General features: G+C 37.4%; 1 protein-coding gene across 1 annotated transcript in view; it reads left to right on the top strand.

Annotated features, from left to right (window-relative positions):
- The window catches only part of LOC114652853 (aldehyde dehydrogenase 1A1-like), a 40,378-nt gene extending 22,248 nt beyond the window's left edge, over nucleotides 1–18,130 (top strand). Inside the window, exons 10-13 of the mRNA XM_028803160.2 lie at nucleotides 3,615–3,779; nucleotides 7,853–8,010; nucleotides 14,636–14,710; nucleotides 17,608–18,130. Coding sequence (XP_028658993.1) covers nucleotides 3,615–3,779; nucleotides 7,853–8,010; nucleotides 14,636–14,710; nucleotides 17,608–17,680 — 471 coding nt within the window. The 3' untranslated portion in view covers nucleotides 17,681–18,130. The remainder of the gene's footprint in view (nucleotides 1–3,614; nucleotides 3,780–7,852; nucleotides 8,011–14,635; nucleotides 14,711–17,607) is intronic.
- The last annotated feature ends 387 nt before the right edge of the window (nucleotides 18,131–18,517 follow it).

Below are 18,517 nucleotides of genomic sequence, written 5' to 3'. Positions count from 1 at the left end.
ACCATTTTCTGTAGACGTTTAACTGAAGAAGAAAAACTCCAAAGTTAATGTTTGCATAGGTATTTAAACCTCTGTGCTTTGGAAGCTCCATCATTACACCAATGACAAATTAATTACAAAGGTGACAGTCGTTTAACAGTCATAATTAAACATGATGAGGTGCTACTTGTGAGTCCTTTCTGTCTCTCTGGATATAAACAGCCCCCTTTATAATGGCCGTAATCTTTGGTGGACAGTCACTGCAAAAATGAAAACAAAGGAGCATTCTACTGATGTGAGAAACAAAGTTATTGAAATGCACAAGACTGGGAATGACTATAAAAATATCAAAAGAGTTTGAATGTCCCATTGTGCACTGTTGCATTCATCACCAGAAAGTGGAAGGTTCATCAAAGTACACAGACTCTGACTAGAACAGGCTGTCCCTCAAAACTCAACATCAGAGTGAGACATCAACTGGTGAGAGAGGCGACTAGAAATCCAACTGTCACTCTCAGACGTCTGCGATGATCTTTAGCTGGAGTAAAGGTGCTGGGGTCCACAATTTCAAGAGTTCTCCATAAAACAGGTTTCTATGGGAGGGTAGCATGAAAGAAGCCATTCCTTAAGAAGGTCCACATAAAACAATGTATGGCGTTTGCCACAAAGCATGAGAAAGACCCAGTTAAAATGTGGGAGAAGGTTTTATGGTCATATGAGACCAAAATAGAAGTTTTTGGACAGACGTAAGAGGTATGTGAAGTGTAACACTAACATTGCCCAGGCCTCAAGAAACAACATTCCTACAGTGGAATATGGTGCTGGCAGTCTCATGCTATGGGGATGCTTTTCATGTGCTGGGTCTGAGAATCTTGTCAGAGTTGAAGGGACAATGTATGGACACATATACTGCACAATTTTGCAAGAGAACTTGTTCCAGTTTGCTATGAAAGCTCAGGAGAAGATTCATCTTTCAACATGATAATGACCCTAAGCATTAGGACAATGTGACACTGGGATAGCTCAAAAACAGAAAGGTGAATGTTTTGGAGTGGCCAAGTCAAAGCCCTAAGCTTAACCCTGTTGAGAATCTGTGGCACTGTTTGAAAACTGCTGTTCAGAGGTGCCATCTCACCGACATAGAGGGTCTCTAGAAATCCTGCCAAGAAGAAAGGGGCAGAATCACTCTTGAGCAATGTGCAGAACTGGGGCCTACTTACAAAAGAACGAAGGCTGTTACGGCAGCAAAAGGGTTCTTGACAAAGTATGAATGTGTTGGGCTCGAATACTTAATGCAAACATCAACTTTGGAGTTTTTCTTCTTCAGTTAAATATCTACAGAAAATGGTTTATTTAGAAATGTATTGTTACAGCACAAGAGTTCACATTAAAAAGAATGAATAAATAAACGTGGAAAAATCTTTTGTCATACAGAAAATTAGGATGACTTTTAAAGTGATTGAATACTTTTGCATGTCACTGTTTGTTTCTGAAAGGGCTTGGTGGTTATTATTTTTAACAGTATTTTCCCGTAATTCTGAAATATTCACGGGGCTGACGTGAGGTGCACATTCTGCTGGCTTTTTATTCAATCCTAGCTACATCCAGTATATGCTTGCAGTCAGCTACTTATTCATACAGCTTTTGCACACCAGCTTCTTATTCTAACAGCATGGCAAAATATTCCACAGCATGTACATTAATCAGAATCATTACAAACTGATCAATTATTTGAAAAAATAAATATTCCACATTTTGGTTCTGCACAGGTCAAAAATGTTAAACACAACTTTAATTTAACAAAGGAATCTGTCTTGTCACAAAACTGTGAAAATTAAGGTGGCTGAACGTGATTTAACACTTTACAGTGCCCATGATAGCACAGTAAATCCTATTTATCAGATATTGGAGTGGAAATACGCAGGTACTCGTACCTGGCAGGGCAAAAATCGGCTGCATCTTAAAAAACGCATATGCCTTGTCACAAAACTGTGAAAGGTAAGGTGGCCCAATATGATGTAACTCACATATACTGGTCCTAAATATGGAACATTTAGCTTTTCAAAGAATGGACACGATCATATCATGTCAAATAATATGCACGTTGCAGATGTGCAAGCAGTGAGGCATTGTGGTTAGGGCTTTGTCCTCTAAACCCTACATTTGTTGGTTCAAGTCCTGATAGTGACACTGTGTGACCATGAGCATGTCACTTCACCTGTCTAGGCGGCACGGTGCGGGATCGCTGGGCATCAGAAATGTAACCAGTAGTAACTAAATGTTATACTGGATAAAGGCGTCAGTCGTAAATGTAGAATATTTTGCCTTTAGAATAAGTAACTAGTTGGCAAAAGCTGTGTGAAAAAGTACAGTCGCGGGTTGCAAGCGAGCATGTAGCTGGAAGTGAATAAAAAGACGACCAAATACGTACTTAACTTCAGCTTTGTGTTCATTACACACTCAATGGCTGATTCTATTAAATAGTAATAATTACCACCAAGTCCTTTCCCAAACCTATCGTGTGGAAAAAAATACGGCGCTGTTTAAAGTAAACCCAGATCCGTCTCCTGTCAGCTTCTCTACACGCTCCATGACACTACCGGCCCCTGAGTTCCTGTTTCTTGCCCCGCCCATTTCCACTGAAGATCATGTGAACAACCAATATAGTTCGCACGCAGAACCGATATAGTTCATACACAACATTCCAATAGTGTGCGTTGGCAAACCAGTATGTTTCATACGCAAAACCGATATAGTGCACACATAAATCCAGCATGTTAGTTTCACAAAGCCGGCATAGTACGCACACATAAAACCGGTAGAAGACTGACAAGGACTCAATGTAGTGCATACACAAAACCAATAGCGTTCATATGCGAAACCGATATATTACCTACGTGAAACCAGTATAGTGCATATGAAAAACCAGTGCTATACGTAAGCAAACCAGTAGTATACGAACACAAACCAATATAGTTGATACGCAAACCGATTGCATACGCACGCAAACCAATGCAATTCCCTCACAAACCGATAGCAAACGCACGTGAACCAGTAATAAAGTTCAATTCAATATAGTTCATATGCAAACCAGTGCTATGCATATACAAACGGATATAGTTCACGCACAAACCGATAATATACGGACACGAACCAATATGGTTCATATGAATGAAACCAGTATTGTTCGCACGCAAACCAATTAAGTATGCACGCAAACCGATAGTAATCATCCATAAACCAACAATGTTCATGCGTAAACCAATACTTTACGTACAAAAATATATGATTTTTGGCCTGTTTGGCCCCTCATACTTCTCAGCCAGCTGCCAATAGCGTCCCTTGTATGAAATCAACTGGGCAAACCAACTGAGGAAGCATGTACCAGAAATTAAAAGACCCATTGTCCGCAGAAATCCGCGAACCAGCAAAAAATCCGCGATATATATTTAAATATGCTTACATATAAAATCCGCGATAGAGTGAAGCCGCGAAAGGCGAAGCGCGATATAGCGAGGGATTACTGTATTTGCCTTGGAGAACATTAACAGTATGCCTGTTCTTTTCATGTTTTTCACAAGTTTTAATAAAGCAGTTTATCAAAATAAAGCACTTTTATCCTGATGTGTTTGTAGATCGATAAAAAGCAGTTTGACAAAATTTTCGAGCTGATTGAAAGTGGAAAGATGGAAGGAGCAAAGCTTGAATATGGTGGATCATCTTGGGGGAACAAAGGCCTCTTCATTCAGCCAACTGTTTTTTCAGATGTCACAGACGACATGCGCATAGCCAAAGAAGAGGTATGGTTTTTATACAATGACAACACAGTAGTATAACAGAAAGAAAGAAAGAACTTTTCTTCTTGTTTTTGACTAAAATTGTGCCATTAATTGGCAAAATGAATTCTTGCTCTTAATGAAAATGTGACAACAGACTTTATCTATAAATACTATATAGAAAACAGCAATAGTTTCAGCATAACTATACATGATCTACAAACTTAGTGATGTCAATACTAAAAAGCAAAACGCAGAAGAACAGAAATAAAATAAATCATTGTAGTTTCCAATTGGACCAATATAAATATATTGCTGACTAGAAAAATTAATGCTTATATAAGTATATAAGTTACAATATTTTTTCAGAGTAATCCTCTTTTTATTTAAATCACCCCTCTTTTACGAAATTAAATAAAGTTATATTCTCATTTACTTGAAAAAGGAAATGTTCTGATTTGAGTAGATCACTGCTCTTTAGATCAGAGACGAAAGATGGTTGGTTCTAGTATCATTTTTACTTAGCTGCTAATGCTTGGGTAAAGGAGTTCTACCACTAAATGAATATCTGACGAAATATACCTACAAGGATTATTATGAAAGGTCTAGTTAGTTTTATCCACCTTCTATGCTTTGCTTTGTTTGCTGTTACAAACAGGATTGTAGCAAAAATCCAGTAGTTTAAAGCTAAGTGATGACAATGTAATGAGTACTGAGATGGAAATTAAAGACTCCTCACAAACAGAACTGGTAGTTAAGCTCTTTTTCTTTCAGATGTGTTTATTGTAAGACAATAACCAAAATGTTGGCCAGTTTACAAGAACCTAACCCAGCTTTACTGCATTTAAAACTACTGGGAACACCTCTATCATCCCGACTTCTATCTGGCATGTAGGGCTTCTAATCTTCACTTTGCTCCATGCCTGTTTATTTATAGTTATCAATTGTGCTAATTTTCTTATTTGATTATTGTTACAAAAATGTACCCCCCCCCCCCCCCCCCCCCCCCCCCACCACACACACACACACACACAAACACTCCCCTTTCTCCAAACTAGAAACAACTAATCTAAAGATTGGTCTTGGGGCCCTAATTGGGCAACAATGAGTATACAGTATGTCATCCTAAAATACAAAAGCAAAATCTAGTCTTGTCTGGTTCCTGAAAGGAAACAAGTTCATAATAAACGGATTGGATTTGCAGATGAACAGCAGCATTCTGAAAAATTCCAGAATTGAAAAGTGTGTCATAATGCATTGATTTTCTTGACATGACAGTCAGGCCTTACTATTTTCAGTTACATGTAGTTGCTTTAAGGCATATCCATATACTTTATAACAGACATAATATGATACAAAATTCCATATACTTTTTTTTCATTGGTCAAATTTTTTAGTTTCTACAGCTGTGTTTAAATATTTCTATTGTGTTTTTGATTCCTAATAAATTATTTAGTGTGGAGGATGGGGGAGTAAAAAATAAAATATACCATTGTATGTTTTTTCATAATATACGAGGTCTGACACAAAAAAAAAACCAGACAAACACTATAGCTTGGAAACCAAGAATGGGAGAGGTTAAACAAAGAGCATAGAGATCAAAGAGTATAGCACACATTCTAACTTGTTACAGTGAGAAAAGGCTCGACTGGATCGCTTTCACTCAGTACGATGTTCAAATATACACGTTTTCTTACCCTCATTTGGAAAATGTTGGCGTGCAAGAGTGAACAGCGAGTTAACATCAAGTTTCTTATGAAACTGAAGAAATCTGCGACAGAAACTTTTGAATTATTGACTGAGGATTATAGTGAAGATTGCATGTCTCGTGCATGCGTTTTTGAATGGCACAAGTCTGTGCTTAAAGGAACCCATTTTTTGTTGAGAGAAGACGTGAAAGTACGAGTAAAAACTATGGAGATCCTCAATGGCCTTTCAGAAAATTATCTGAGGAATTGCTTTAAATGTTGACAGCATTGTATGCAGCTATGTGTCAACTCAGAAGGGAACTATTTTGAAGGTGATCATAGTTAATTTTCTTAATTTGTTAAATAAAAAGAGTTAGGTACAGTCTCATTTTTTTGTGTTGGACCTCATAATGTATGATTTCATTGCTTTGCCTTTCATACCCAATAAAAAGATAACAACACAAAATGAAATAAATAAAAAGTGGGAATAAATGGTCAAAAAAGCAAAGTACCGTTAGAAAGAATCCCAAAACTAATGTCTTCAGACAGCAATACTTGAACTGCTGAGCTCTATAGAAAATACAGAAAATAAAATATGGTAAAAGATAATGAGTGAGCCCCAAAAAATTGATTTAATGGCTGAAACAGCAACAGAATTTCAAGGCCTTGTAATTTTGTGAGCTAGGTCAATGCCACTTTGAATCTCCACTGCTTACATGTCTCTTTCAGTGTCTGGTTGTAGGTGGGCATGAAGGATTCCACTGAGTGTAAGTGGACCAAAGCAGTAGGTGGGAATAATCAAGTAAATTAAGAGAGGCAAACAATTGGCGAAAACATCCACATAGACAACCGAGTAATACTTTGTACATGTAAAAAGAAAAAACAGGTCAAAAGGAGTGGGTAATAAATTGGTTAAGCATTGGCAAGCAAGAAGTGAAGCTTAAAGCAATGTCACATTACACAACCTCGGATCGCAGGGGATATCAAACTTGATGACTACTTACGCTGATCTTGTCATATGAGGATGTCAGAGTACATGAATCAACCTTGCAGGTGAGTTTGTGATGACTTTCCAGCCCAGTTTCACATTTCCAAAGTGAACACAACCATGTTTCTGGGAGCCAATAACATGGTTTAACAAAGCCAATGCTGTACAAATGCTTTACAGGTAAGGGAAGTTTAGCTGCAATCTTGATGTTTTTTTCTATTCTGTCATGGCACATGAAACACAAGACATCAGATCGATGAGCCTCTGTTTGCGAGGTCCGAAATACCCGTGTTACTTATTCCTTATAGTTGCATTACTTGCACTGTACTTTTGGCTGAGCACTCATTTGTTCACAATTTTCACACACACAGTTCCCCGCTAAGACATGTCGGCGTGAGTTACAGATTGGTTGGACTGAATCACTGGCTATGTCAAACTATACAACTGACATTCACAGTAACGCACCACAACTGTACCCAAGCCTCTAAGATTATATAAATGCACTTTGTGACTGAAAATCACTAGAAGAGTTGTGTAAGGTGGCATGGCCTTTAGGATTAAGCTGAATATAAGCAAGATGTATTTTGCTTGGGTGGCACAGTGGGTAGTGCTGCTGCCTCGCAGTTGGGAGACCTGGGGACCCGGGTTCGCTTCCTGGGCCCTCCCTGCGTGCAGTTTGCATGTTCTCCCCGTGTCTGCGTGGGTTTCCTCCGGGCGATTCTAAATTAGGCCCTAGTGTATGCTTGGTGTGTTTGTGTGTGTCCTGTGGTGGGTTGGCACCCTGCCCGGGATTGGTTCCTGCCTTGTGCCCTGTGTTGGCTGGGATTGGCTCCAGCAGACCCCCGTGACCCTGTGTTTGGATTCAGTGGGTTGGAAAATGGATGGATGTATTTTGCTTTTTCTTTTTGCTAGTGAATATTGTGGAACTTTCTTCAATATTATGTTAGAGCTGTGCCAGTAATATGAAGAGATTATTCACTGCTGATGGAAAAGCTTTACATCCCAATCCTTTTATTGTAGTAGGAAGTGTAATTGCAGGAACTGTGAAAATGAAAGATAATTTTTAGCATGCCAAAGGACAGAGACCTACAAAGTGTTCTGTCCTCTAAATCTGGAAATAGCATCAATTTAATTGTCAGTGTATCACTTGCTCAAACATATGCTGTGTATGCCACCCTTTCTGGCCTAGACCACATTCTGGGATGTACCCACAGGAGAAAAAAGCAGGATCTTAACAAATTCTCTCTCTCTGATAAAGAAACTTGAACTTCATTGGATTTTAATCCCCAGGATACACAACTGAGTACATAAATCTCCTTCTGACATTGCATCCAATTTTTTAAGGTTCTTTTAAAGTTAATTAATTTTAAAAAATTGTTGTTTTACCTTTAAATTTTTCATTTTATTTGCCTTAATTCTAGATATTTGGCCCTGTTCAACAAATTATGAAGTTTCAAACGCTAGAAGAAGTCATTAAACGATCCAACAACAGTTGCTATGGTTTGGTAGCAGGAGTGTTTACAAAAGACATCAATAAGGCACTAAGAATTGCTTCATCACTTGAAGTTGGCACAGTCTGGTAAGTGTGAATAACATTTTGCAGAGGTTAGTTATAACAGATGTTATTTTATTCTGATGTATATTTCCATTAAGTCATAAAGACCTAAAGCCCATGCAATTAACAATGAGGATAAGGTAACAATAAGCCCTGGATTGGACAACAGCTTGTTACAGGCCAAATTCATTCACATAGAATTATGAGGACAATAAAGAGTCACTAATTATTTTAGCAGTATTTCTTTGGACTGTATAAGACAAACATAATTCCTAATCCAGAAGCACATTGGCTCTTTAATTCCTATTTTCTAACTCTTAAACACAGCAATCTTTAAATGTGAAACAGTAAAACGCCTATTCCTAGATTAGTGCTATGCCTTGGTATAGCAGTTATGCCTACAGGTTTCTGGGACCAGGAATTTTAATGGCAATCACTGTCTATGTGGAGTTTGCGTATTTTATAGTGTCCATATGGCATTACCTGTTATTCCAGTTTCCCTCCACATACCAAAGACATGCATTAAGTTAATTGTTTGCTCTCTGCTATTGGTGAGTATGGCTATGTGACTGTGCCATATGATGACTTGCTGACTTATGCAAGGCTGGTTCCTACCTTGCACCCGGCATTACTGTGATAAGCTCTTGCTCTCTATAATCCTGCAGAGAAAATAGTGGGATCAGAAATAGGACAAATTAATCTAAAACAGAAAATACTGTAATTAAAAAAGTAAAATGAATAACAAAGGTTTGCCCATTTAATGTAATTTAATTCTACTGCCTTAATCTGATATTCATTCATTCATCCATGCACTCACGTTTAGCATCTAACTTCTACCTCTGCATTGATATTGAATAGAAAACTATAATAATAACTATCTTATAATTTAGCCATACTAACATATGTTTGAAAATAAGGAGTTAGGCAATATAATGTTTATTAATACTTGTCCCTGAGAAAGTCCCATTTCAGTCAATCACTCTCAGATATATTAAATTAGATGTAAAATAAAATCATAGAATATAAAAGAAGAAACTAACTAAGGATAATAATAACAATAATAATAATACTGATAATAATAATGAACAGAACATAAATAAAAAGAAAATGGGCTGTCTTACCTTTCCTTTAAATTGCCAAAGTAACCTAGAAAATATTGTAAATCTGAATCTTTCTTTAATTTTGTCTTTTCACTTATACTGTTAAATTTGATACAGTATTTTTTTATTTCCATCAATGTGCCTTCTGGCAATACATGATAAATAAAGCCAAGTAACACTTGACTACTTATTGTTATTCTGTTAACATAGTTTAATAAAAGAAACAAAAAATCGCCTTAGAGAATCTACAGCAAGGCTCCGTGGATAATTGATTTATTATGTATTAGCAGAACCACTCATCTTACTGTTTTCCTTTCTCCCACAGGGACCCTGGGATTTTGGTGATATGTGATTTTTACTGCCATAGTTAGCACATTTCATAGCCTTAAGACTGCCCTTGTGACACTACATAATTATATATCTTACAAGTTCTTGTCAACGGCCATGCTGTCATATTAGTACAGCTTAATTTACCCACAGCATTTGACATTGTTGATCCCTGTCATCTGTTGCTGCCTTTGAAGTATACATCTTGCTGCTGTTTTCCATTCAACACAGAAAGTGCAAAGCACCTCAAGATTAATGCAATTAATAGGTGGAGTGTTTATTGTGTAATTGGTCTTATATGTTAAGAAATCTCTGTAAAGTATTTTGTAGTTTTACTATACTCACATGATATGGATTTAATACTAAAAAATGTCAAAAGCATAATTTATCAGTTTTGCATATGCAGTATTTGTGAATATTTTTGCCCAAAAAAAAAAAATCCACCGGATTCATTAAAAGGTATAGTTAGGGAATGCCCTACACTTGTATAATTTGAGGCAAAAATCTTAGTATATTTCTTGGGTAGCCTTGGACATAAAATCACTTATAAAGCATTAATGGCAAAATTTGTAGTAATAACAGGTGGGATTGGAGAGCGTAATGAGAAATTAGATGTAGTTGTGTTTTTATATCACATCGATGTTTTTCCTCAACTGAAAAGTCTTAGTCCACTGTAGAATGGACTGAAATGATCCATTTTTCTATGGCTAGAATGCAAGTCCTGACTTAAAAAGCCAGTGCCAGACACTGTTAATGTCATCCCAAAAGTTTCAGTTTCCAGGAGGGGGCCCTTTAATGGAATGTATCCGTGACTTATCTGATAAGATGAATGATACTAGACCAAATGAGTCATCTCTCTGAAGTACCATCTCAACACCCAAGATCGAACAAAGGACTAAAACTCAAGTATGTGTAATATGATATGAGTAACGTGCCACTGACGAACAGACCTTTCCTTCCTTTAAAACCATTGTAAAATCCAGATAGTCTCTCTTTTCATCAAGTTTCCTATGGTCAACTTGGCTGTAACTTTGGCTCTCCATAGCTGGACCCCATAGTCTATAGAGGTTGAAACAATGTCTTTACTCTGAAGTGCAACTGTGCTTTACTGGAAGGGTGGAAGACTTGTCTGTATTGGAGTTGGACAAGGGTTAGATTTGTCCAAACCTTGCTGAGGTATAGCAAGTGCACAAGCAGAGAGAGACTGTATTTGTCAAAGCCACATGTTCAACTTGCTAACAATAGGGGCTGACTGATCACCTGCCAACCCAGCAGGTGTAGCTTTGCTACCAACAAAAAGACTGACATGGTGTGTTTGAACCTCAAAAAGACATTGAAGTACCAAAAGGTGTGACCAAGATGAAGCAGGAGAAAAGCTCCTAAACCTAAAAAAAAGCATGTTGAAGACTGTTTCATATGTCTGCGGAAAGTCAACCTACTTAGGACATCTACTTTGATTCTGAGCACTATAAATTGTAACTTAGTAGTTATGATAAAGCCAACAATTTGTATTATGGCATTGGTGTAACTGTAACTATAAGGTAGTAACCTTGTGAAGCATAAGTTGAAGCTGTTAAGTTTCTTTCTGAATCCAGTAACAAAGTGCAGAGCAGCAACACAAACCCACGTACACACAGAAACCGTGTTGTGGGGAAAAGGCAAGCAAATGCAGACCAACTGTGAGCAAATGAACACCACAGTGCAGGCAACAGAACTTACTAACTAGGTTAAGAACTTATCCTGTTTGACCACATGAATTGGAAGCTCAGAATTCATAAGTTATGTGCCTTTTTCTATTAGAGGGAAAAATACCTATCTAAGCCAAGAGATATAATTCATAAAACATGTGCTTTTTTGTGCAGGAGAAAAAAGTCCAACTAAACGTTTGTAATTTTATATTGTGTGTTGTTTATTATTGTCTTTTTGTCTATATATTTACATATACTGTATATATATCTAAATATATACTCACATAAATCCATTTTCTTTTATCCTTGGGTTATAAATTAATTTATTTTGTTTATTTCAACAAGTGTGTTTGGGTTATTTGTGAAAGTCTATTGCCATGTTCAGATCACAACATAGAAGGTCACTCAGCCATTTTCTAAACTGCATAGTCCTAAACAGGGCTTCAAGAGATGCTAGAGTGTATGCCAGCTAGTATAGGGTGCAAGGCAGGAGCAGACTCTAGACAGTGTGCCAGTCCATTGTAGGGCAAACACACACGCACACACACCCCAACCACACACTAGGGCCAATTTAGGATCACCATTCCACCCAACCTGCATGTCTTTGAACTGTGGGAGGAAACCAGAGCACCCAGAGGAAACCCAGGTCTCCTTACTGCGCGGCAGAAGCGCTAAAACTACCAACACAGAAAGGGAAAGTGTTTAATGTAGACATTTGCCAATTTATGAACCTCATTTATAAACTGTATAACTCTCTTCTTATTTCTGGTGTTCTGGCCAGAAAGTGAAACAGATCCGTCACTCGACATACAATAATTTGGTGTGCTTCTTTGTGGGCATCTTGTTAATGGTTTTAATTAATAACCAGCATTATCAAATGCAAAACTGATAATTAACTCAAGTGATTAGCCCTTCACTTCCTACAACACCTTCAATAACTCAGTAGCAAAGTACTATTCTATATTGCCTTAATCTGGAAAAAAAAATCAAATTCTCTTTAAGAGAATCTGTTCAAAAAATTTCTAAACCATGATGTGATAAAGTGAGTTCCGTGGCTGGTTGGCGTCTTTTAAATAGATAATTCTAATTGCCGCACTTGTGTCTTTGGGTAGGTGTGGTAGCATGGTTCCCTTGTGCGATGTGGAAGCAGATGTCCTTGCACTTAGTGCACAGTGATCCAAATTGGCGCCGGGAGCTACTGATTGCCGCAGCTGTGCCATGCATCCCATTTTAAAAGGAAAGTGTGAGTGTTAGAGAGGGAGAATGAAAAAGAAAGGAAAGAGAAATGAAAGTAGGTTAAAGGAAGGAGAAAGAAGGCAGGATGTGGTGAGAGCCAGTGCACAAATGAGCCAGAGACAGAGAGAGCACAGACAGCTGGGAGGAAGTCCCTTGAGGGGAGCATGTTAACAGCGCTCAGGGGGCTGATGACCACTGCAGCTGAATGACCTGGGAGCTGGAGTGGCAGAAGAGCTGCTCAGTTGGAGCGACTTGCCAGAGAGAAGCAGCACGGCTGCAGAGGAGAGAGGTTCAGAAAGGCATTATGCGGGTGGTACCATGGCCCACAAGGGCGTAAGTCTGGCAACGGGAGTCAGTGGCTCGGTATAGTGCCCTGCAGGAGGCCATAGAAGGGGTCTGAGCCTAGGAGCAGGCGCTGAAGGTGGGCTGATCTCCTGATGTGTCATCTTCTCGGCTGCAAGTACTCACTTGGGGTTAAGCTTGGATGATGGTCGTCTTAAGGTGATGCACTGGGAGCCGAGTTTTCTTAGGGACAGTTTCCTACCACATTTTTAACCTTGTTTTAATGGATTATTTATTTGCTTGATTTTAGCCTCCACATGAACATTTATGGAAGCACTCCACTATTTATTTGGACACGTTTGTGTTTGAATTGTTGCAATAAAAACACCTGTTCACTCTTGCACCTTACCCTTGCTTTGTGTGAGTGTCCTCATTAGCTGGCTCATCCCGGTCATGACTATCACACATAACAGGAATTCATCTAAGCAATTTTAAAATAAAAACATTGTGCACATGATTAACTTTCTTATGCTATTAACTGTTTCATCAAATATAAAAAAATAATGTTGGATGACTCTCTGTACTTGTGTTGCTCTCATTTTTTGGGTGGGGGGTGAATTGATTTCTATATTTTTCTCTACTTTTCTTTGGCTTGATTTTAAAAGAATATTGTCATATCTCCTATTTTATTCTTATTTGTCCTAATATAGAGTGTCCAAGAATAAAGGGCACTAACACGTGTATTTTCAGCTGCACAAGACCTTTTACCAATTCAGATTTGTACTTTTTTGTTATCACTCACTTTTCAGCCAACAATGGTATAGCAGCTGGCTAATGCAGTTTTGAAATCTCTCAGTGCAAAGCTGAAGCATTTCCTCTTTCCCTTTATATTTTAAAAAATCTAGATTTGTCACTGACAGTGGTTATTTACCACTTAATGAATCACAATAAAACATTTCAGCTTACTGGTCACAATAGCATAATTGAAAGTAACCATTTAGTCAATACTCCAAATTTGTACAGGTATTTGGCTTATTAAAATTCAAACTATTTGCTAAACATATTTTTATTTTTAAAAAATCATGCGTTCTGTTATGACTTTGCCACAAATTATTATTGAACAAATAAGACATGAATGGGAAAAAACCCACAAAACAAAAATTTAGCGCCACTGTGTAAGCTTATTTTTCCACTTAATAAATGGCACTTAGCTTTGAACAATTTCTTATGTGTAAAATGATCGACTTATTGTGGTGTGCGTGCAAGATGACACTTACGTTCACTTTACATATAAACTTGTGCTGAATTTAAATACATGATCCTTTGTATTTTTTGCTTTATTTGATGAGAGAAAGGAGACCTGGGTTTGCTTCCCGGATCCTCCCAGTGTGGAGTTTGCATGTTCTCCCCATGTCTGCGTGGGTTTCCTCTGGGTGCTCCAGTCCAAAGACATGCAGGCTATGTGCATTGGCGATCCTAAATTGTCCCTCATGTGTGCTTGGTGTGTGCATGTGTGTGTGCCCTGTGGTGGGCTGGCGCCCTGCCCAGGGATTTGTTCCTGCCTTGTGCCCTGTGTTGGCTGGGATTAGCTCCAGCAGACCCCCGTGACCCTGTGTTAGGATATAGCGGGTTGGATAATGGATGGATGGATGGATGGATCTATATTTCAATTCCAATCAGAATAAGTACAGTAAGTATTGAGTTTTTGTATACTTCATCCAGTTAATTACTTAATTCTTATACCTGTTATAAACTAAATATACAGTGCACATTCAATTGCATAATTCATTCTTCATATGCAATATTCCCTGATATCACCTTTATATGAGGGCTTCCTATAGTGTACGATTAATCGTTCCTGAAATGTAGCAAGATGTAATGAAAGCCTTTGTTTGTGTTAAACAGTAATAATAGATGCATTATAGCAAGCCCTTAAAGCTTCTTTATTAAAGTGCTACCTGTTAGCTTGCTCCTTTCTATTAGCACTAATGCAGATGCAAACTTCTATCTTTATAGGGTTAACTGCTACAATGCCATGGGCTGTCAGTCTCCATTTGGAGGGTTTAAAATGTCTGGAAATGGACGAGAGATGTGAGTATGATTTTTTCAAAGTGAGATATAGTAAGTTAAATTCAGTATTTTGTGTTTTTGGAGGCAGGCCTGTTTTAGATGATCAGCAGATTTCTGATATGCAGGAATGGCAATTTTGAACAAAGAGAAAAGGCATTATAACTTCTAGTATTACATTAGTTTTCTAGAACAGTTCACATGATTCTTGTTTAACATGAAAAGTTAAAGAGATGGACCAACACTTTGTATTCTATGTTCGATGATATATGATTTTTCCAATACTTGTGCTATTCTTTACACAGACCCATTCAACAATTTCTTTTTTGCTTCAGTTTATAAATACTAATGAGACGTTAGCATTGCAACATCATTAAATTTTCAATATTATTTTTCATGAAAGGTAAACACCCTAATTGCACTTTTACCTTAAAGACAAATGTGCTGCGTAAAGTGATGTAAACAATGTCATATAGTTGAACACCAACAAGCTGGGTCATTTCAGCTGATATTACAAAAAAAGAAAAAAGCATATGTAAGAAAACAAGAAGACATTCTTCTGGATCAAAGAGTTGCACTGCTTAAGAACCCCTAAGGACCTCTGAATTTTGACAGGAAAACATAGAATCAGAGAATTATGAGGCACTATATAGGATAGTTATTAAGTTAGGAAATTTAGCTGAAGACATTCAAGTTTACAATTATATGCTGTGGGGAGACACAATTAAATCTTCTACCATCAATATACATGTGCAAATAAAGACAATTATGACATTCTACAAACAAACATGGTATATATGTATTTCCAAAAATCTACTATTTCTATCAGTGCATTCAAACAGCTAGTATTTATAATGTTCTACAATCCAGGTAAGCAATAAAACTGTGAGTGTCAAGTTAAAGTAAATTAACAAGAGTCTGTTCTTTGATATTGCACATAGAATAGGTTCTATTGTCAGTAAACTGCACAGCACAAACAATTATACAAATGTTATGCAGAATAACATTTTCCTTGTTACCAAACAGTAAAAGTACATTTGCTGAGAATGGAAGATGACAGCGTATTGTCTACTGGGGCCAATAAAATCAAACAAAGAACATAATCTGCTATATAATAATATGCTAGCATCCGAGTGTGTGTATGTTTGCGTCCTGTCCCTCCAAGCAATCTGATTGGTCAGTTTGGCTTTGGTGTGAGTGGTAAGTTAGGCTTTGGTGATGCAATCAAAAAAGGAAGTGCAAGTGTGAGACACACAGGGAGGTGTAAAGGCACAGGAGACATGCTGAGAGTCATCTTTAAAGAAGGGAAGCATAAAAGCAGACAGGAGGCAAGCAAACACCTCAAAATGACAGAATCCAAGAAGCAGGCTTTACATGAGCAAAGGAGCACTAGTGAACAGAGGTTCATTTACATTTATCTGACACCTTTATCCAGGGCAAATTACAACATTTATGATACAATTGGTTACATTTCCTTTTTGTTTCCCTAATTGGAGTACAGGCAGGTGACTTACTCAGGATCACACAGTGTCAGTAGCAGGATTTGAACCCTCACACTCAGGGTTTGAAGTCCAAAGCCTAAACCACTACACCCCAGTGCCTGCCCAGACACCCATCCTAAGGGAAGCGCTGAAAGTACACAAGTAGGACATGTGATATCAAAAATTTATATTTATTCCAGCGGTTCTCAAACTGGGGGTGCAAAGTAACAAAAAAAGGGTGCGAATGTTGCCATATGTAGCGTAATTTCGCTATTCATAAGAAAATTTCAAACTTGTAGCGGTGTATCGGCAGCAAAAAATACAGGAATAAATTTTATTAGGGTTTCAAAAAAACATTAGGGGGCAGCGATTAAAACTGTTATGAAAACTCAGGTCGCAAATGCTTAAAGGTTGAGAAATGCTGATTTATTCTATTAATATGGCTGGTATGAATATAAAAAGGAAGGAATTTATATTGTCCATCCTGGATGAAGTCAATCTAAATTAATAACTATATAGTAATGAAATCACAGCGATGGTGCTTTCATTCCTGGATGTAGTAAGCATATTTGGGCAAATTCCATTACACAGCAATATCAACTTTTATCACATGCTCTTATTGACATACTTATAAATATCTTCCATTTGAAACTGGTACAACACCAAAAGGGTATGTGACCCTGTAAGGGAAAAAAACAGTTTCAGAAAGTAGATGAGTGGATGTATAAAAAGAAGTACTTTACGTAACTGGAAATAACATTAAGAAAAATAAAGAAATGTTTCATGACTATTTATTGTAATGACAAAAAATTCTGTGAATGAATTCAATAAGTCAACTATTCCTAATACTGACAATAAAAATACTGTATAAGAAGGCAGGTGGTGAAGTCCTGCAGTGCATCAGTGTAACACCAGAGGTACAAGGTGCAGTACAAGGAAACTTGAGGAGCCACCACAGAGTTTTACAAAGCAGGCCACAAAGTGTTACATGAGGATGAAAAATAGACACAAAAATGAGACTATGTAGGAAGAGGCTGTTTTTCACTTCACATTCGATCAAATTTGTGTCCAACAAGCAGTAGTTGCTTGCTATTAGATCTGATAAAGTAAAAGTGATAACTTACTGGTGTTTTTTTTTCTGATGGCTCCCAGAGTCCTAACTTCAAATCCTGGCTCAACCACTGATTGTGTGGGTCTTGCATGTTTTTCTCCAGGTGTTTTTATTTTCCTCCTTTACAGCAAGTTAAGTTAACTGACATGAAAGAGTGTGGGCAAATGAGTAATTGTGCCTTTGATGGAATGGCAATCCATCCAGGTTGGATTCTTGCATTGTGCCTGATTTTTCAAAGATAATATTGACCATAAACTGGAGTAAACTACTTGGATAATGGGTGGATAGAGTTTAATTTGTCCTTATATTTCTAATTTGCTCTTTTGTAGGGGAGAATATTGTCTGCAAGAGTATACAGAAGTCAAGACTGTTACCATAAGAGTCCTTCACAAGAACTCCTAACTTATAAGTCTTCAGTGAAAATTAAACCTGCATGTGACTGGTGTTCTCGTATCATTTGTAACTTTAACACTTAAATATCTGCACTTTTGAAATCAGTACAATGACCGTGCATGCCCTGATGTTTTTGCTCTAGTAGGTAGCTTGAAGCTAAACTGTGACCATGTTCTCTGGTAAATGTTATTGTTTTTTCCTTTTACTTAATGTGACACGTGCTTTAATGGATTTATGTGATAATAAATGTATGTGATATTAGCTAAATGTTAACATGCATTGTTAAAAAAGAGAAATTTGAAAATTAGTATAGTTTGGGTTACCATTATCATTTCACAATTTAAAGTGTTTTATAGTATCCTGGTTTTATCACATAATGAACTGCAATGAATTGTGTTTAACCTCATGTTTGTACTTCTTTTGTTGTATGTGGTGTTTGGGCCATAATGTGGTTTGCAATTAACTGTACTATTATTAATGGTGGTGTTACAGAAAACAATATTTTCAAATGTTGATGTGTAAAATTATAGAGTATGATAAATGTTTAAAGTCTAAAGGTTGACAACAGTGCACTGCTAATAAGATGTTCAATATAAGTTGCCCCAGGTAGGTTCATCAAGATTGTATAACATATCCGCTTTGGCCTGCTGTTTTCCATAAGATGAGTAGCTCTCTTGATAGTGTGACTTCTTAGATGGTGCATCCTTTCCAGACCTGTGTAGTATTGTCTCTGTGTTGTTTCAGACTTTGTGATGTCATGACGTATTTTTTGCTTTGTTGTTATCTAAAACGTTGACTCCGCTTTCCAAATGCAGTGCACACCAAAGCTACACAATGATGATATTA

This window comes from Erpetoichthys calabaricus, chromosome 5, assembly GCF_900747795.2.
Source record: "Erpetoichthys calabaricus chromosome 5, fErpCal1.3, whole genome shotgun sequence".
Taxonomy (NCBI): Eukaryota; Metazoa; Chordata; class Cladistia; order Polypteriformes; family Polypteridae; genus Erpetoichthys; species Erpetoichthys calabaricus.
The sequence above is the reverse complement of the archived record's forward strand: the minus strand, read 5'-3'. Positions and strand labels throughout refer to the sequence as shown.